The sequence below is a fragment of the Xiphophorus maculatus genome, chromosome 22 (assembly GCF_002775205.1).
Source record: "Xiphophorus maculatus strain JP 163 A chromosome 22, X_maculatus-5.0-male, whole genome shotgun sequence".
NCBI classification, from domain to species: domain Eukaryota; kingdom Metazoa; phylum Chordata; class Actinopteri; order Cyprinodontiformes; family Poeciliidae; genus Xiphophorus; species Xiphophorus maculatus.
Window position 1 is genome coordinate 25,313,278 of NC_036464.1, and position 20,950 is coordinate 25,334,227.

General features: G+C 37.8%; 1 protein-coding gene and 1 long non-coding RNA gene across 2 annotated transcripts; one reads left to right on the forward strand and one right to left on the reverse strand.

Annotated features, from left to right (window-relative positions):
* The first annotated feature begins 4,570 nt into the window (after nucleotides 1–4,570).
* LOC111606710 (B-cadherin-like) lies at nucleotides 4,571–20,672 on the forward strand. The gene is made up of 16 exons (XM_023327863.1): nucleotides 4,571–4,758; nucleotides 8,084–8,149; nucleotides 9,449–9,547; nucleotides 9,694–9,849; nucleotides 10,104–10,251; nucleotides 13,414–13,586; nucleotides 15,072–15,200; nucleotides 17,111–17,296; nucleotides 17,450–17,694; nucleotides 17,844–17,989; nucleotides 18,245–18,336; nucleotides 18,504–18,636; nucleotides 18,971–19,189; nucleotides 19,612–19,742; nucleotides 19,953–20,102; nucleotides 20,188–20,672. Exons 1-16 carry the CDS (start codon nucleotides 4,708–4,710, stop codon nucleotides 20,398–20,400), a joined length of 2,337 nt encoding a protein of 778 aa, XP_023183631.1. The 5' UTR covers nucleotides 4,571–4,707; the 3' UTR covers nucleotides 20,401–20,672.
* LOC111606713 lies at nucleotides 6,761–8,077 on the reverse strand. Its single transcript, XR_002752218.1, has 2 exons — nucleotides 6,985–8,077; nucleotides 6,761–6,909 (listed from the first exon to the last, which is right to left on the reverse strand). It is a non-coding gene; the product is annotated as an uncharacterized LOC111606713 (long non-coding RNA).
* Nucleotides 20,673–20,950: the final 278 nt, after the last annotated feature.

Genomic DNA, 20,950 nt, shown 5'->3' on the forward strand with positions numbered 1-20,950 from the left:
ATAAGCAGTCAAAAAATTCAATTTGATTCCAATTCAATTAACAATTGTTACATGTGAAGGGATCTCACTCTTTTGAATGTAAGTGTAAGTGGCAGAATAAGTATTAGTAAGTATAATTGGCAACGCTGTAAAAGTGAGCATTTACTGCTGCTGCTGTCTTAAGTTCCACATACAATCCATTTCTAAGCTGCAGTGGAGTAATTATTACATTCTGATGATGGAAAAAAATAAAGAAGAGGGAGAAAAATGTTGGCTTAATGGGATCAACATTTACATCATGATAGCCAAAAAAATGTTGAAATTGAATGTTTATGTCTAAACCCATGCAGGCCTATTCTAAGGGGATCAATAATATTTACTCTGATCAATAGAAAGATAAGAGATTCGTCCAAAATAGATGAATATTCAATAGCAAAATTTTAAAAATGTTTTTTATTTTTTGCATGAACATTCACATGTTCTGGTGTACGCTGAGAGATGGTGAAATCAGATATGATACAAAAATCATTTCACTTGACTAAATGTCAGAATAATTGTTTAATTGTTTCTTTCTTAAATTTCTAAGGTTAATTTTTGCATGACCTTTTCTTGCGTTTTGAATGAGTTCAATTTTAAACTGGATGGTCTTGGTTTAATATTTTCTCAGGGAATTTGCAAACTATCTGTCTCTGTCTTTTTATGTTTTGGATGAATGGAATTTGAATAATTGTTTTCTTCCTCTCTGATTAACCTTTCAGCCCACGTCACACTGGAACACACACCGTCTCCTTCCTGAGAAGAAGATATGACATTAGGCTCTGAAGATTTAGAAAAGGCTGACTAGGAGCCAAAGCAGAAAGATTGAGAAATTGTCTATTAAGCATATTCTATGCTTTATAGTTCTACGCTCTTAGATACAAAGCTTCATTTTCTTCTTCTTTTATTTCCAACTTAAAAAAACAATTCATGTACCTTTGATGAAACAATCCCTGATTTCTATGATTACCACAGTATCAGTACAGCAGCAGTAATGCTAATTGAAATAATCTATTACAATTGTATTTAGGGTGTGTTAATGATGTCGTACAGTTGCAGTTATATTTATTGCTTTTGTTTAGATTTTGCCTTTTACAAATTTGTCTGTATTTCAGATGAATTTTACTGCATATATGTCACATTATTAGCGGTGAACATGTTGAAATGATTCATCGTTCATTTGAAAGAAGCAGTCAAAGGAGATCCACAGTTCCAGAAGCACGCTGGCAGGAACAAGAGTCGAAGCAGAAGTCGAAGTCGGGGCAGAAGTCGAGGGAGGTCTCGAGGGCAGCATACTCACTTGTAGTAAATCTTCACTTAGAGTTGTTTTCTCTGTAATAATTACAGTAATCCTGTTATTACTATAGTGTGTATTTTATCTCTTAACTAATTCAGAGAAGCACTGGAGAACTTGTAAATAAAAGCAAAACCAAAAAGCCAAACATTTTGAATGTATACGTTTGTAAAAAGAAGTGATATATTTGCACTTTTGTGAGAAGTGACTGTGAAGGTAAAGTACCCTGTTGGTGCCTAGTGATGTTTGAATGAGGGGACGTTGCAGGAAAAGCTCAGTGGGGAAGTCTGTTCGTCCACATAGAGGGACTTATCTATACATCTCCAGCTGACAGGAGGATAAAAGCATTTTGATCATCCAGTAACACAGCACTTCCTGTTAAAAGCTCATCATTAGGCTCCTCACAAGCTTTTAGTTTCCATCAAAGATTCAAGGCAGTGAAGCAGTTTGCATTATCAGTGGTTTCGCCTAAACACAGTCACATGACCTGAGGTCATGAGCGCACAGAGACGAACACCGTTCTGAAGAAGAGCTGCAAGTTGAGACAGTTAAAACCTCGATATGTCTGACGTGAGCCGATGTCAGGCTGGGTCGTGTTTCTGCGCCAGACAGGCCCAGTCAAAGTCCGAGTGGAATGTGTGTGTGCTGCTTTGTGCTGCCGGCTGCATTAAACTTGTGGTGAACATCGTACAGAGGAAGAGAAATAAGAGCTGCTTCTCGTAACTGTTTCAGCCACTCCTTCTTTCTATGCCTAATCCACATGTGATAAAGTTTTCCTGTTATCCTAAAAGCCTCTGGCATAGTTTCCCACCAGCTTTCTTTTTTTTTACTCTTTGTTTAATCCAAAGTTACCAGAATCCAGTCATACAAATAACATCTGATCAGATGAAGGCGACTAGTGGGAGTTTCACTCTTAGGGGAAAAAAGGAATAGATTAGTCACAATTGTCACAAAGTAGATAAGGATTTTAATTCAAGTAAGTTTAGTCAATTAATTAAGAAAAATGATCTCAAAGAACCTTGTTGTCCAATTCATATTCAGTAAAATGAAAATGTTCATTTCATACACATACAGTCTAATCAGACAGACAGATTTATATCTAATTAAATACAATTCAAATTGACATAATGCAGTCAAATTGCAAAATAAACAGCTGTGCAGGAAATCTGCTCTTGATTTCAGGAATATTAATGATTGCAAAAACATGAAGAGCCAATATCTGAAGGAATAAAAAATGGATTATGATGTTATTCTGGACAACTTTATCAACTTAAGACAGAATATAACACAGATAATGTTACAAGCCAGTAGAAATCTTTGGATGCATCTTAACGTTGTAGTAGATCTCAAGAACTGGACTTGAACACCTCTGATTTAAAGGAACTAGGTGTTTCGGATGTTTTGCAGTTTTCTGGAAGTTTCCTCCAAATTAATGTGGCACAAAAAACTGAATGCTGCTTCTATGTTTGGTTCTAGTTCTGGGGATGCAGAGTAAATTTGAACCAGTGATCATGACATCATAACGGCCTAATTTACTTCATGAAATGAAGACTGGCCACATTTCTGTGTTTGAACGACCTTGAGACGTTTGAACTATTTAAACAGTTTGGGTGACTGAACGTGTATTTGTGTGCTGAGCAGATGTGCAGATGAAACTGTTTTGGATGTGTGGATCATTTGTCACTTGGAGATGCAAAGTTGCTACAACTGTGAGACGAAACGTAGAAACCAGGAAGCAGCAGGGAGCAGTTAGCTTTGGCTCCTGGAGGCAACAGTGGCCCCAGGCAGACAGACACCATGGACCCCCACAGAGCAGCCATACCCCAGACAAAGAGGCGCCGTCAGGCCGAAGAGACACAGGCACCAAACGTCCCTATGAAGCCCCAAGTACCATCCAGTTCTGTTGAGGAGGAAACTGAAAATAGAACTTTTGTATTTGCGAGTATAAAAGCAAAATGTCTCTGGATCTTTTTTGTAGACATCTTAGAGCTGACCTGACTGGACTTTTATTGAAATAGACTGAATCAGAATGAAATCTGGGATCACCGACTATATCATGTATATTCTAACTTTATATGATATTAGAAATATAACTGTAATATTAAAAGGATAATTATGAATGTTTTATTTTGATGTTTCAGTTGTTTGCTACTGTAAAGAATGTATAAATTTTACATGATTTAGCTTTTTCTCCTGTGCTGATTATTTATTTAGTATTTATTTCACCAACGTACAACGAATGTACCAACATATGTGACAACAAAGACAATAACAGGATCAGACCACATGCTTTATATCCAGTGTCCAGATTTTTCACAGTGTAGATCTGCTGAAATATAGATTTACATCCAGAGGTCACAGCTTCCCATAATGTCTCCTGACCTTTTCCAAGTAAGCTGATGTCCTTAAAATAGGCCAGGTAACGCAGTTTCTGTTGAGAATCGTCTTCTGGGTCAGGATCCTCACTCAGGCTGATGGACCTGGGTTGATGTTTTATCTCATCATTACATTTTAACCAAACATTCCTGGGATGTGAGTAAAGTGTGAATGTCCTTCTCTGGACCAGAACTGACCAGAACGAAGCATGAGCACGTTTTGACAGGACGGTCATTTTAATACACTTCTTGACATTAAGAGGATTTAAATTCATTCCTAACAGAGTTAATATTTAAAAACAAACAAATTGGTGTTAATAAATGTTAAACTATTAACTTCAAAGACTTTGTAAAAGCTCCAGATCAGTGTTAATGTGCTTTTTCTGAGCACTGAAGCCCAATCTTTATATTTCTGTTTGAGGTCAAGGGACATTGCGCCATTATTTCTACCAATTGATCTAACCTCATGATGTCATCTATTATGGGAAGTATTCCAGTTCCTCCCACAGCCAAACACAAACGCAGCATGACGCTCTCACACTGCTGCCTGGCTGGGATGTTTCACAACTTTTCCTTCTTTCCTTCAAATGTAGCGATGATGGTCATCTTCATTTTGTGTCATTGTGTATCAGTGAGTGTAATGAGGCTGAGTACAGAGCTGCTGCAAACAACTTTGTCACATGGTGTGGGCTGAACCACCTGAAGCTCAATGTGACATAAACCAAAGAACTGGTGGTGGTTGTGAGGAGGAGAACCAGGTTTAAAACCAGAAGGTCAAAATTAGCATAAAAGTGAACAGATGGAACAATGCGCGCGCTCCCGACACAGGGGAACAGAATTTCGCACCTGGACTCACCTGTGAGCTGACGTCACACTGAGCTTACCTGGATCAGCTCGCGGAACTGATCGCATTCAGACGCTGAAACTACTTACAGAGTACAGAAGGGGAGACGCTTCGCACCGGAATACAAAGAAAGTTGTTTTTTTCTACGAGAAGGATTTTCTAAGAGGCTTCAAACACAAATGGGGACCGCCTGGTTTGCGGTTTTGGGAGTTTTATTCGTCATTTTCCAGGTAGGAGTTTTTTTCCGCTGTTTTGACTTTTATTTAAAATATTGTTTCGACATGTTTTGCTATTGGTTATATCTGTTACTTTGAATGTTTACTGTTTATTTACTTGTGTTGCTATGCAGTTTTTCAAAGAGCGTTTAAAAAGACTTTTAGGCTTTTGGCTTAATTTGGTTTTAGTTACGGCTTCTTGTCGATGTTGTGGGTAGCTATAAGGAGGTTCTTGGGGTGACTGTGAAGTTAAAGGTGAAGGTGGATGAAAACTATCCTGACTTCACAAGCACACGGTTGCTCTAAACTAATTGCTTAATGAATAATTATCGTTGCGGTGTATAACAGTAAAGTAGTGCCTCGCCCTGTTTCCGTCGGTGACGTTGACTACAGGCTGAGTCGCCATGTTGGATTTTTTTAGAAATTAAAATTGAGGTCCCATCAGGGTCTTCTTCCACACGGCAGGAGACGTCACTATAGACTTTCAAACAGTAGAAATTTGTTGTTTGAACTATTTTAATTTTTTTTAAATAACCATCATTGTATAGAACTAGTGCAAGGCATTCTGAGAGGCTGACTGGATATAAATGTACTGTTTCGTTTTATAAACCTAAAACACATTAGAACAAGAGGTGGTTTGTAGTTGTTTCTATCACTGTTGTGAAAAATAAAATAATTGTGATAAGTCAGTCACCAGGTGTTGGTAATGAAATTTACCCGAGTCTGTTTACTAATCCAAAACCAATGGTATGGTTAAAAATATAACTTGTAAATGTAGCATCTACATTTGGGAATAAAATTGAATGTAAGAATTGCTTCTGTTTAGTCTCACAACTGGAGGAAATTGAAATGACGTCACATTTTGATACCAGTTCGAGTTGATTTCGAAGCAGTATTCAGTTTTTGATGCTCTGCACCTTAAGCAATGATAGATATGAGATCTAATCAAAAATAGTAAATTCAAAATTCTATCAGCAAACTTATTATTGCAATAAATATGGTTAAAAATGTAATTTAAAAATTTTAGTCGATGTTGCCCAACCTAGGAAACTGACTGTCATTCAGTCATTTTATCTATTGACATTTTAGGTTATTATATCTTTTTTTCTTTTTTGAGTCTTTCATAGATCTCTGTAAGCAGTTTAGAATCCTGTAGATTTTCCTAATAAGTGGGTTGCTGTTCAAAGCAAGGCTGGATTTTTATGTATGTAATTTGCTTGTAATATAGATTCCCAAATTAAGTATCAGTATTTTATTTTTCTAGGCAGTGATTGCTGAAGACAAAAACAGAAGCTCTTGCATGCTGAGAATAAAATAATTTGAACCTTTGTAATGTGCTGTGACATTAGCAGATATCATACATCTACAACCTAGCAAGACTATTAAGCTTGTTGCTGTTTCTTCTGTCGAATATTTGTTACTATACAGTTGTATAGTAGCTGGAACATTCCTGCAATGTATAGTGTCATCTATGCTTTTGTTCAACTAGCAGACTGAGTTGTTTTTTTCTGCTCTTTGCGGATGTATAACAGACTTGGATCACATCTGATGCAGTGTTTGATGCATTATGCCTCAGTCACATCAAGCCACATAGTAACATAATAAAGTTGTATAGCTGAAAGGAGAAAAAAAAAGACAAACCTAACAATGGTCTCTTGTGAAAATGTAAAGGGTTAAAATTGATTAATCTGCTGTGTGCCATGGATATGAACTGTTGGATTTTTTAATGGCTGAAATCATCAGGAACTGGGTTGGCAGCTTTTAATTGCTGTGGCTAGTTTGTCACCTTTCTGTAACTTCTATGCTAAATATATTTACCCACCAAACTTCTATGTAAATGCAAAGCGAGTGTTGAAATTGTAGACCGGAAAATACAATAAAACTGAAGAATGAAATATTCTGCTCGTGGATTTCAAAATTACATTTGTAGACGTGCTTTCAATACCACCCACACGCTCTAACGGTACAATAACCCTGCCTCTTACACAGTGCATTCAATGATGGCACAGACCACCTGCATCTTCAGCACTTTTTAATGGACATTTGTAAGGACACTCAGTGGGGACTTGGAAATTCAACCACACACAGGAGTTTGCAAAGGAAAAAACAAGTTCAATTAAATTTTCAGACTCTGGTTGCTGCTCAGGATGCAGTCGTCAAACAGCACTGAGAAGAGAGGGGAGAAGACGGGTGATGCACTGATAACGGAGGGGTATCTTAGAAATGTTCAGCTTAACTGACCTGTAGAGCAGTGGACGGGTGGAGCTGAGAAACCAGGTAGAACAGGCTTTTGTGGAAGCAATGAAACTCTCCACAAGGAGATCCAAGAGGCAACACCCAGGGACTTTGACAAAAATCAGGCAGAGGTCATACACAGGAGGACAGAGAGAGCAAACGTAGCTTGAGGGGCAGGCAATACTCTGTGGTCGGGAGGCAAAGCTTGGCTCAGGGTCCAGAAATCCAGAACAGATTGGATCCGTGGAGGGCTTGGCGGGGGTCGATCCGTGGACAGAAAAGGATCATAAAAATACTGAAGGCTTGGAAGGAAACACTGGATCCCTACTGACTCGTGGCTGTTGATAATCTGGCAAGGAGGCAGAGGCTGAGAGGTGTTTAAGTAGGGCGGGGACCAGGTGGAACAGGTAAGCAATCAGGCGTGGCAGGTGAGCTGAATGAGTGTTTAAGCACAGCATGGACAGGACAGAACATGAATCATGACAGACATTAAGATTTTCTCCATTGCCAACTTTGCTGTGTCAGAATTTCCTCTGAATTTAGAAGCTCAGTGCTGCCCCCTGGGGTTACAACACCTAACAATCATTATTAAAATGTACAGTAGTTCTCTAAAGGGTGCAGAAGTTGGCCTTAATAAAACATCTGTGTGAACACTCTCCAAAAATGCCACTACAGCCAGAAAAATCTTAAAAAAAAAAAATAATAATAATAATATTGGACAACTACAAGTTGCTGACAGATATCTAAAATATTTGTGGATTTAGTTTAGCCATATCTGAACACTTTTCCAGGATGTATAACCTACCTGTTGAAAAGACTTTGTGTGAAAATGCAACTCAGCCTTTACTCAAGTTATTTTGAACTCCTGGAAATAAGCTGTGAAAATTGCAGGCATGTGAAAGTGTTGTTAAAATTACAATGCTAAGTAAATGCTAAGTAAATTTTTAAAAGAAAAAGAATAAAAGAAAAACAATCTTTCTTGTGAGGCTGCTTGTCACAAGCTCAATGAAACAATAGATTTAAGATCATCTTCCTGAAGTCCTATTTTTCAAACCCTCTTCTGACATTAAGCTGTGCTGAAGTTACTGTGATCTTTCTACTCCAGGTAAACGGACAAGTTGTCCTTCATGAGGGTCACCAAAAGCTTGAGATGGACTCTGCCACTAAACAGGTAGGGAAGGACGTGGTATGATATGGGTCAGAAAAGATTTTTTATTTTTTTTGTTAAGAATGCAGATTGACATCCTTTTTCAGATTGTCATCTAAATGGTTTTTGGATTTTATCTAAGAAAAAACTTGTTGATTATGATTGATTTATAGAGGCAATAAAATTTAAAGCCACATACAGCTCAGTGGCAACCGCAGGAGCTTTGGCACTGCCATCCCGTTATAATCAACGTTTTTGCGCCGTTCTTGCACCGTCCACTAGACGGCACATTTAGCAGCTCTTCCTAATTCCAAATCTTCAGTCTAGTTCAGTGCGAGCCCATCAGCATGTCTTGATAGTTTGGCTGAAAACTGACCTGGTGAATGTGATGAGTGGAGGTCTGTACAGAGATGTAGAAAGTCTGCTGAAGCTGTGACCTTCACTAATGAAGCTATTGCATTCATGAAGTGCATTGATTTTAGTCTTTGTGTTCCACCAGGTCCGTTTACCAGTTTCAGGACCCGACCAGAACCCCTTAGTGTAAATTACTTTGAAATAATGAGATATGGTTATATATAAAAACAGGCTTTAATGCTGAAAAATGATCAAATGTTACAAGCTGTACATGTCATACAAATGGAACAGATGCAGAGTTACATTCACCGTCCAGCGCTGGGGCCACACTGAGCTCACCTTATGGATGAAACCAAGTGAGGCAAAGACTGTAGCGTGAATTTATCTTTTTATTCTTTTCTGTAATCTGTACCCTCCCTTAAGGGTAGTCTAATCAGTTTCAGTCTTTTTACACGACTGGTGGCAGTCACACATGAACATGGTTATGTAAGCTGCAGTGTGTGTGTGTAAGCAGATAGAGGATAAAAGAGAGCAAAACACTGAATCCATAACAGCACCTTGATGTTTCATGGTGAATAGTCAGGTCTTGAGGGTTGCCCACATGCTTTGACGTTCAAAAAAGATTTTGATAACTTCTGATCTTCAATGCCTCAAGACTCTGCTGAGTGACTCTGGAGTCTATATTTCAAGATTAATTTGCTCAGATACATGTCTATAAAAGACAAAATGTTGGCTTTGATCCGAAATGGAAGACTTCCTGTTGGGTTTTGACCACGGCTCCAAGAGATATTTTTTGCCCCTTAACTTTTATTTGGCCATGCATTATGAACAAACTGGCCACGTTTAAAACTGATTGATTGAAATTTCTAGGACGAGTTTGATCAAATGTGGAGTCTGTTAACGGTGAAAATTGATGCATTTGTCTTTCTGATTGTTTGTTTACTGATTAGAAAATATTTGTTTCCTTAGGATGATCCAGGACTGAAGATTACGAAGAGAGGCTGGATTATCCCTCCTCTTAGTGTTTCTGAGAATCACAGAGGACCTTATCCACTTGTTCTTGCTCAGGTAAGAGAAATTAAAATAAATGGATAATTCATTTTAATTTTATTTGCTCTTTCAATTGTACCTTGTATTGTAAGATGTATTCCTCCTCTATTTTTTTGTGCTTTGTTTAATTGTATCTGAATATAACCTTGGTCTGTGTTGTCCAGATTCGCTCTGATTTCGATAAAGTGAAGAAGATCCTTTACAAAATCACTGGTCCTGGAGCTAATGAGTTTCCTGTTTGTCTTTTCACCATGGATAGAGACACTGGTCATCTGTATGTCAGACAGGAACTGGACAGAGAGAAACAGGACAAGTACATGGTCAGTGTTTTCTCTTGTACCTTTAGCTTGATGCTTTTCTATTCACTGTTAAAGATGAAACATTGAAGACAGTCGAGATAAAAAAATTCTGAAACAATTATCAAGTTTACAAAAAATATTCAAATAAAACTGGTCATCTCTGATTAAATATACTGAGTATAATTTATGAAATGGGAAAAATAAAATATACCTTTCTTGCAACATAAAATCAGAGACCATATTATTCTAATATGTTGAAATTGTCATTTTTACAGCTTTTTGCCCATGCTGAGGAAGCCGGAAGTGGTACAGATGCAGAGCAACCTATGGAAATTATAATCAATGTAATTGACCAGAATGACAACAAACCTGTTTTCAATCAGTCTACCTATAAGGGAGAAGTTCCAGAGGCTTCGACAAAAGGTATTCAGATAGTGAACATGCAAAAAGAAAATGTTTTACTTTTTACAAGTTGTAAGTATGCTTGAAACCTTTGGCAGGACCCTTTGAACAATTTTAACAAAAACTTGGTGCATATAAAGGGGCCTATTAAGCAAAAATTAGTTTTTGTATTTCCATTTGGTACTGTTTCTAAAAACAGTCCAAACCATCACAGAGCTGCTCAGTAAGGAGGAACAATTCTGAATCATGAACAGAACCAGGAACACGTTAAGTTTTGAAGTTTAATGGCAAACTAAGCTAATGGCAGCGCGTCACTTTGAAGAACAAACGGCAATAAAGAGGAAACGGTTCAGTTGTGGTCAGCTTTCTGGTGGACCTGCAGTTTTGTGTGAAACATCAGAAATACATAATTTTAGCTTGTGATGTAAATTTTACTTTTCCTTTTGGATTAAAAAAATTATAACAAAGTTCAGGCATAGCTTTTTGTTTAAATCTTTTGACTGCATTACCTAAATCCAAAGGTTGCACCTAAAAAAAAAACGTACCAGAATGTAATTATATTTATATGCATAGGGTAATAATCAGCTGATCTGTGTCTTTATTGTTATGTTACGACCAGCAATAAATTCCTATAAGACAGAAGTAATAATCTGGGTTTATTTGAGACCATCAGAACCCCGAAGTTCTTCATTGCTGAGTGTTGCTGCAAACATCAGAGGAGAGTTGACCACAACTCCTGTGCGCTCACGTTCCACCCACGATAGTGAGGAACAGACCATTTAGTGGAAAAGCTCGCTACCTGGAGTAGATCCCAACCACACATTAACTGGTTAAATAGCTTTTGCTTTCTTTTATTTTTACTTTTTTTTCCCCAAGAAAAACCAAAACAAACCAGAACTTGAACGGTTGGTAGCTGGAATATAATCCAATCCTTGACATCACATTTCAAATCAAAGCATCAATCTAAATGACGGCAAAGTTTAAAAATAAATCTGACATATTATGTTATTTTTCCCATTGAATAACACAAATGAATCCTACCTACATCTAGTGATACATTCATAGGGTGTCAGATACACCATACTTGCAGTGAATTTGACCGTGAAAGTTTATTATTTGAACGGCACATTATACTCGATAGTTGCGATATAGCTATTTTAACTATCGTAAATTGAAAAAATCGCGATACATCGAGTATACTTGATATACCGCCCAGCCTTAATCTGCACCTGCCATTCTTCCCCCTTTAGTCTTTTATTAGTTTCTCAGTGAATTTCTTCTATGGTTGTTGTAAATAGTAAAATCTTATTTTGTTCCTCTGTCACTGTTTGTAACTCTAGTTCAAACCAAAGAAGTTTTGACATCTTGATTGATGTCTACATGGGACTGAGAATAAAGTCTTCTTGTAATAATTCTGAAAACATTGTTGAATTCTCCTGTTCAGTTTCTGTTTGACCATTTAAAGGATTCCTTGTTTTGTGTATAGTCCTCCCCGCTTGTTGTAATTTTTTCCTGTCAGTCTTATATAGGTCGTCTAGTTCTTTTTTTAATTTTATTTTATAATAGATGTAATGTCATTCAGAGTCATGGAGTGTTGGCATTTCTGCTCTAACAATTTATTTTCAATGTGTTTAGGTTTTTGCCAATTGTTGTTTTTTTTTCTTAAGTGGGAGGAAATACTAATTACTTTCCCTCTAATCATCGCCTTCAATGCGTCCCATAATATTCCTGGTGACAAATTCATAAGTCAGCTGTTTAGTCGACCCTCACAACAAGAATAATAGTTTTTATCAGTGGGATATATTTATAGCTCTTTGCTTGAAGTTAAGTTGTCTTTGGTTTGTGTTACTTGTTACCTGTAGTCAGTATGGTAGCTCATATAACACATAAACAACCAAACATCATATATTCTGCAGACATTCACCATTGCTACATTTGCATAGTCACGTCAGTGAGCTGACACTAACACGACCTGATCTCATGCTACGTAACGCAGGTTAACATTGATAAACAAAGGTTTGCATGAGAGGCTCAGCTGTATGTGCATCAGTCAGCTTCTCTGCACCAGGAGGTTTGACATCTATAAGTGGGTGAAGAGTGAATTGCTGAGTGGGTCACCGGTCCAGTAGTGTTAGCTTCCCAAAGTCCAGCCTGACTACATGAAGATATTGAAGATATCAGACTTTGTTATTATTTCCCTTTGCTGAAGATTGAAGGTTTCCATCAGCCTTCAATTCTCATTCACAGTCTTGAAATGAATAGAGCCGTGCTTCACACTAAAATGTGTTCTTTATCAGACAATTCATCAAGTCCTATGAGTTTCTGTGTCTCTTGTATGACAAGATAATCTTCAGCTGTGAGTTCTTGCGACTTATTTCAAGTCTGTGGTGTCCTATCTGTCTAACAACCCCCACCACCACACACACACACGCCGGCCCACCCCCGCACACACATGCACACGTTTGCGTGTCTATCTTTGTGGGGACTTTCCATTGACTTCCATTAATTTCTACAGCCTAAGCCTTACCCATATCCTAACCCTAATCCTAACCAAAACTCAATTCACACCTTAGTCCTAAATCTGACCCCTGACCAAAAACTGTTTCCCCTTGTGGGGACCGAAGCCTGGTCCCCACAAGGAGCAGTGGGTCCCAACGTAGTATGTGTCAGGAAAATGGTTCCCACAAGATATTACAAACAAACGCACACACACCCACACACACCTTTTTAAAGCACCTCATAAAGAGGAAGAGGTAAAACATTATGTGGTTAAATGCATTAAGCTAAAGTAGCTCAGCTTCTGCTTGTAGCTCTGGTTTCCATGTCTGCTTTAAAATAGATTTTTGAACCAAACAGTTTTATTTTGTCAGCGTTGGTTTGATGCCTTTCTTTATTTGTCTGTCAAATCTGTTTTCAAACAAAGTGATGTGAAATAATTTTGACATTTTGATATTGTTTGACATCTATTTTTTTATCAACCTGCTACTCATCTAAATTATATTCCTTAGTTATAACATACAGTTTAATGGGTTTCCTGCTCACCATTGTAAACAGAACATATAAAAGAGTCAACATCAAGATCAAATTGTTTTAAAGTGGTGAGTTTCTTAGTTCAGCTTACCTTCACTGTTAAATCTTAATAGCTGCTGCTCTCACTGTTGTTCGTTGTTTCCTCTTGATTAGGTTTTGAGGTGATTCAGGTTGTGGCCACAGATGCTGATGAGCCAAATACTGACAACTCTGATATCAGGTACCGTATAATGAGTCAGAAGCCAGAGGAGCCCAGTCCCAACATGTTTACCATCAATCCAGCAACTGGAGTCATCAGAGTCAACGAAGCTGAACTGGACCGAGAGGTGAGAATTCTGACAGTTTTGGCTCATCTGACTAAAATCAGAATTAGGTTAATGTGCATTTTTCTTATGAAACGCACAGATTTGGGAAGATGATGTAGAGTCTCATAAGCAGAAGTTATTGTTAAATTTCTTATGTGCCGTTTCAGTCAAACCTCTTTGATGTTTGAAACTTGAAATTAAGATTAATTTCTCATAGTTCTAATTATACAGTTTTGATTAATTGATTAAAATAAAGCTGCAGTGAGAGCTGCTGTGCTCTCCTCCTACCTCAGAAACATTTGCAGGCTGTTGATCTAACAGCAGTAGAGCAGAGAGGAAACCTGCTCTGTTCCTTTTGCACCTTGCAATGGAATCACTCAAACGCAAAGCTGCCAGTAATCCTGCTCTGAATTACAGTAACAAATAAAAATAAATACATATGCCATTGACCTTTAAACATATGCATGCTTGAGTAATACAGAGAAAAAGTAGCAGATTTTAGAAATTGGCAAGCTGTTTTACGTGCGTGTACATATTAAACCGCAACGTTATTGACACACAGGTAGAGAAGAAGCGGAGAGACTGTTTAGCCAATCAGAATGCAGAACACAATGCACGATGCAAATCCGTGAAGCAGCGAGACCATGAACCGATATAGCGAGGGTTCTCTGTATGTTAATATACTTCTTTTTTCTGCCATCACTGATTTTCTTAGACACCCAGACAAAACTCTAACTAATTTTCTTAAATGTACAGAATGAATTCTTTCCTTTTCTGTATTTAAGCTGAAGTTCCCATAACTTAATGTAGCATCTCTTGACAGCTGAAGCATATCAAGCTGCCAGAAAGGCTGAAGATAAATATTATTTATCAAGACTGGTGTTTCTGTCTTATAAAGACTTGGTCTTTGGCTCTTCACTGAGATCAGCTTCATGCAGCTCAGCAAACAGAGCTACTAGTAACAGATAACTCCTCCTCTAATATGATTAACACAAGTCATTGCTTCAGTTTATAGCCTTGCAAAATCCCTCCAGCAAGTCAGCAAGGTTTAAAATTGAAACTAGCCTATCTGTGCACCTTGACCTGGTGTCCTTTGGGTTTGTGTTGTTTCTGCTGGTTGAGTTGCTCCACATGATTCTGTATAATGTTTTTTTTTTCTGTTCTTGTTCATCGTGGTGTCCATCATTTCCCCTCCTCTCCTGCAGTGTCCTGTATCAGATTCTATGTTCTCTGCTGGAAGCTACAAACACACAAACCTAATTATGAATTAGCATGATTTCATTAAATCTTTTTTTATGATTTGTTGTTTCTCAGAATGAGCTCTGTGCTGTTTGTTGGAACCTAAATAATTTCTAAACTAAGTTTTTCTTAGAGGCATCTAAGCTCTGCCTTGATAACTGAGGACTGAAATAGTGTTGAATATTTTAGAAAGCTGATTTTCTACAGTTCAGTGACAATGAACTAAAAGTGTCTTTGTTTAATTAAAGTCAACATTTCATTCAACAGAAAGTCCCAAAGTATGAACTGGTAGTAATGGCAGCTGACAATAAAGGAGAAGGTTTGACTGGATTTACCAAAGTGATTATCAAAGTGACGGACAGCAACGATCACGCTCCAGTCTTTACAGAGTCCAGAGTAAGTACAACACGTGACTTTTTAACATTTTTAAACCTGTAGTTTAAAACTGGTTTAAACAGGTTTTGTTTGAACGTCTCCATTTATAAATTAGTTGCACTTAAAATTTGACATTTTTTTAATAGAGAAAACCACCTTACAGATAAAATGTTTTTCATATTTTAAAAATATTTTCTATGTTTTGTCTAAAAATGTCTTGTGTTTGACGGAGAAAAACCCCAAATATTCAATATTGAAAAAAAACACAGCAAAATTGAATCTTTTTGATGTGGATGTTCCAGCCTTTACCCATCAAAAATTAATAACAGTATTGATGTTTACGCATTAATTTTGGAGCAATGAGAGTTAAAACTGACACTCTGTACATTCATGACCTAAAACTGTGCATCTTACAAAGGTGCAACTCAGTATTTTTTTCCACTTTCCATGCATTAAATCTGTTCAATAACTAAAGATCTATCCAGTGATAGAGATATGAGGATTTTCTCATTTTCAAAATATTTTCTATGGTTTGACTTAGGGCTCTTGTAAAAGAATATTTTATTAATCGAGTTCTCTTTAGAATATTTTTACGATTATCCAAGGAATCAGATCTCTTTCTCTCTGCATCATTCCTACTGTTCGATCCAAAATCCTGATGCCAGAAAAACTGTCATAGTCCAACCATCACATCACAAAGTTCAACCGTCCTTATTTGTCCCCCAAACCCTGACAAAACGTCACACAATTCGACACCATGCTGCTGGCACTTCACAACGACTGTAAGATAGAAGTAAGATCGCTGCCCAACACCAATACTCATCTGGGTGGAACAAGGTGCGCTACATAATAAAACATAATTTATCGAAGCTTTGATCAGATGAATTTTTCTCGAGGAATTTTAATAATCAATATACTCTAATCATTAGAGGAATAGTTTCAGCCCTAGTTTTATACCTGTTTTGTTATATAAAGCACTTTTATCTGCCTCGTTGCCACTATACAGATAAACTTAACTTTTTATCCAGAAAAAAAAAAATTATTTTGAAGGGGCAAAAAACGAAATATGCAGTATTTTTAACATGCAGACACCAAACCTGCTCCTTCTCACCCAAATCATTCCATATATTTACTGATGACCTCCTCTGTAGGTCTGAGAAGTGCAGGATTAGCTGCAGGAAGTCTGTAAAGAGAGATGAATGTAGTCAAAGGCCTGCAGATTCTGGCAAGATAGAAATCCTGGAGTTAAAATATGAGGAGAAAAGTATGACAGAGACTTTTCATATGTGGAAGATCCTGATTTTCCTCTCTTTTTTCTCCATGGAGATTTCCCATCATCCATTGCTTCTTCCTCCTCTCAGCTGCAGAGTCCTCCTTTGCCAGGCTGCAATTCCTGCCCCTCATATGAATTTTGACTTCTGCTTATATTTACATCAGACATCCTCATCATCCTCAGACTTGTAATCTGGTAAAATCATCTCCATGGAGTTCTCTAGTCCTGGTTGTCTCTTAGACAAATTACCAGCAAACTAACCCAACTGAAGATGCACCTGCATAAACAGGCTGTTCCTCTCATCTAATAGTAAATAATTAACTCGATTAATTAAAGGGTGGCGCCTGTGGTAATATAAGGGAGGTCATCACACCCAAACTAGTTTTTCTTGTGAATAATCAATGGGACAATAATTTTTTACACGAAAATTTTAAAAAGTCTTGGCCAAGTTTCACAAAATTAACCTTTAGTCCAACTGAGATGTTGAGAATCAAACAAAGCAGTAAAGCAGGATTTCCCATTTTGGTCAGCCAAGAATCCCCAAGGGTTAAAGGACAAGTTGTGTAGATAAATGTGTATATATTTATGCAAATGTGTGAAGATAATTTGGAATTTGTTGTGGTGAGCAACCTTAAAAATGTCTTCTGTCTCCTCTCAGTATGAGGCCACAGTTGAAGAGAATAAAGTAGACGCTCTAGTTGTTAAGATGTTGGTGAAGGACGGTGATGAGCCTCATACCATGGCCTGGAATGCAAAGTTCAGCATCATTGATGGAGATCCAGGAAATCTGTTTACTGTGGAAACAGGAACAAACAAACAAGAAGGAATCATCAGTACTGCTAAGGTAGGAGGAACAGCAGGTTCTGACTGTTGGACCAAATGTAACTATTTCAAAGTATTTTGTTTTTAAGCAAAATTCAGTTACATTTATCAGCTGAAGTTCAGCCTGAACTGTTCATGTCTGAGTTACCATTAAACCTTTCTTCCACTAAACCAGAGTCTGGACTTTGAGAGAACCAGTAAGCACACTCTACTGGTCACAGTGGAGAATGAGGCTCCTTTTGCTGTCCCCTTGGTCACTTCCACTGCTACAGTGGTGGTGACTGTGGAGGATGTCAATGAACCTCCCATCTTTGATCCTAAAGAGAAGCATGTTTCCAAACGTGAGGATCTTGCTGTGAACAGCACTGTGGTGCGATACACAGCTACTGATCCAGACGTTGGACGCAAACAGAAAGTCATGTAAGGAACCTGAAAATCCTCCATCTTGAAGAGTCACAGCCTGCATATTTTAAATTTATGTTGTAGATAAGTGATCTCTTTTCTTGATCATACTGCTTACAACGTCCTGCTTTGTGTTATTTATATAAATTTTTGTCCTTGATGTTCAGGTATAAAATACTCGATGACCCAGCTGGCTGGCTTGTCATTGATAAGGGTACTGGTGAGATAAAAGTGAGAAACCAAATGGACAGAGAAGATAATGCTGTCAAAGAGAATAAATACACAGCATTGATTGGTGGATATGATGATGATGGTAGGTGTGAGGATTAACTGTCTTAATGGTTTTGGAGGAAATCTATATGAATCACTGCAAGTTAAAAAAATTTAATGGTTTGAGCTAAAAGTGTAAAGCTTGCCTTGAAAAGAATTCTTTAGAATATTATCATCTGGAGCAGTTCTGAATTTCTCAAACTTTTCTTGTAGAGATTTTTCACTCCTTCCTCAGTAGATCATTGAAGGTGTCAACAGGACTATTCATGCTTCTACTTTTTATCTTCCATGTCTCCAGATCAGATCCCAGCTACAGGAACTGGAACTCTGATCATTACACTTGAGGACGTCAACGACAACCCCCCCTCCGTTGACGATCGTTTAGTTAAAGTACGTACCCTCCACCTGAACCAGGACCAGATCATTTACCTTTTGCACCTACCTATTCAGGAGCTTCAGAGTTATAGTTTCACTTAATTTTCAATTGTTAAATAGAAAATTGCAAATATACTGTAGCATAATCCCATCAGTGTTTTAAATTCATTTTGTTTCCACAGATGTGTAACAAGAAGCCAGTTTCTCAGCTGCTAAGTGTAACAGATAAAGATGGACCAGGCTTTACTTTTCCATACAGCGTCATCTTACTGGACTCTGCTAAGACTAACTGGACCGCTAGGATGAACGACAACAGTATGTAAACTAGGAATGACTGATATGAACTAACAATTATATCACAGTATTTTGTTGCTGTTTCTGTAATCATGGTGATGTAAATGATTCCAAAGGCCTGTTGACTTTTCTGTTTATCTGGGAGACAGCTGACCGACCCAAAGTTACCGCTGCAAATAAAACCTGCATATAGTAAAATAGAAATATTGCTTAATATCAGCTGAATAAAACAAATCTAAATGTTTGTGCTGGGAATGGAATAAGGCTTGATGAAAAGAAACTTGTATTGACAAAACAATTGGCAATGTAGGAATTAGTTTTTTAAGTGTGTTTATTGTATATTTTTCTTTTTCAGAAACTGGTATTGTTCTGACTTTGACACGTGAGCTGGAGAGTGGAACTTACAAAGTGGGCATGAAGGTTTCAGACAACCAGGGCCTGTTTCAGATCAACACAATCGAAGCTGAAGTGTGTGACTGCACTGGAGAAGAAGTGAGGTGCATAGAGAAAGTTATTGCTGGCTCCAGCATGCCAGTCATCCTGGGAATACTCGGTGGCGTCCTCCTGCTACTTAGTGAGTTTAAGAATTTACCACATTTCTGGATCAATATGGGTTCTTTCTAAGAAAGTTGGTCTGAAGAAAAATTGCTAATTCTACAAAGTTCAACTATGGATTAACTAAAAGAATAATTTACTGAATTTGCTACTTGAAGAGAGTCGTGTCAGATATTTTCACTCTGAAGGTGACATGAGCTGCTTTTGTCTGGATTAGTTTCTGTCTGAATGCTGCCACCCTCCGTCTTGACTGGAGTAGATTGTATTCTGTCATCTGTGCAGACTTGATGAGATCAACCAGGACATATTCTGGCAGTATCATTCATCTCCTTTTCCAGTGTTTATCTAAAGACACAGTCTCTCCATAGTGATCACCTTCCAGCTCCATGGGATTATTTTGCTCTTGAAATGAGAAATCATGTCAGCTTTATGCTCTTTCAGTGCTGGTCCTGCTGCTGCTACTGTTGGCAAATAAAAACAAGCCAAAGAAGGGACAACCTTTGCTCCTAGATAACGACATCAGAGACGACATCTTTTGTTATGATGAGGAGGGAGGCGGAGAGGAGGACCAGGTAAATGCTGCTTATATAATCAAGATTTATACTCTGGAACATTGTTTACATGTAATATTTTTTACATGGGGCAGATGGCTATAACTGTTCATGAGAACGTATTTAAATCTTACTTTACTCTCAACAAGCTCTTCTGGTGGTTTAATCCAGTGACTGTTTTCATGCCTTGTAATCTAAAAGGAAGTTTTATTTTGCATTATTCTCCATTAGGACTACTTTGATCTGGGTGTTCTCCACCGTGGCTTGGACAACCGTCCCCATGTGTTCAGGGATGAAGTGGCTCCAGTTTTTCAGACACGGCCTGTTGTGTATAAACCTCGACCCGCCAACCCAGAAGATATCGGAGGCTTCATTGATGATGTGAGTTCAGAACACCACTAAAGAACTTACTTCTGTTGGAAAATAAGCCTTTGAGCATTATGACATATTTCACTCTACGACACAGAACCTAAAGGCGGCAGATAACGACCCGACTGCTCCCCCCTACGACTCCCTGCTGGTGTTTGATTATGAAGGAGGCGGTTCTGAAGCTGGAAGCATTTCGTCTCTGAACTCGTCAAGCGATGGAGACCAGGACTATGACTGCCTCAGCGACTGGGGGCCTCGCTTCAAGAAACTGGCCGACATGTACGGAGGAGGAGATGATGACATGATGTGAATGTACCAGTACTGAGGAAAAGTAGCTGCATGAGTTTAAGTGTGCTGGAGTAACTGCATCCGTGAGATGTTAGTTTGTGAATTTTAGTTCATGCCCATTGGCAGTTGAGCCACTGCAGAGTTTGGTTTTATGAATTTTCCCCATTAGAGAAGTTTTTGAGCCTTTTGTTGTTTTGTTTTTTTAGGCTGGCCAAAAATGTTTTATTTGTAGCTTACTGGTATAGTGGTCTCATACACTGAACAATTTGCATCATCACTGGTTTTAAAAAAAAAGCTAGTCTGAAGCTGGTAAAATAAGGTACTTTTGATCTTTTTTGTATTCTGTTTTTATATTTTTGTTTCAAGGATAGATTAGAAACATTTCAGAAATCATATGAAATCCTTTTAGCCAGGGAAAGCAGAGTCGACCTCTGGACTACATTTGAGTTGATAATAAATGCTTCTTGTACTGCTTTACTAAATCTTGATGCAATAATTTCTGATGTATGGTAAAAGGTTAAATGTAATGTTTCACTTTTTTATATATATATATAAAGTTATACATTTTAGAT

Coding starts and splice junctions, on each gene's coding strand:
- LOC111606710 (XM_023327863.1), top strand. CDS start 4,708: ATGGGGACCGCCTGGTTTGCGGTTTTGGGAGTTTTATTCGTCATTTTC. Junction 19,743..19,952: donor GAGGCGGAGAGGAGGACCAG/GTAAATGCTGCT, acceptor ATTCTCCATTAG/GACTACTTTGATCTGGGTGT. Junction 20,103..20,187: donor TCGGAGGCTTCATTGATGAT/GTGAGTTCAGAA, acceptor TCTACGACACAG/AACCTAAAGGCGGCAGATAA.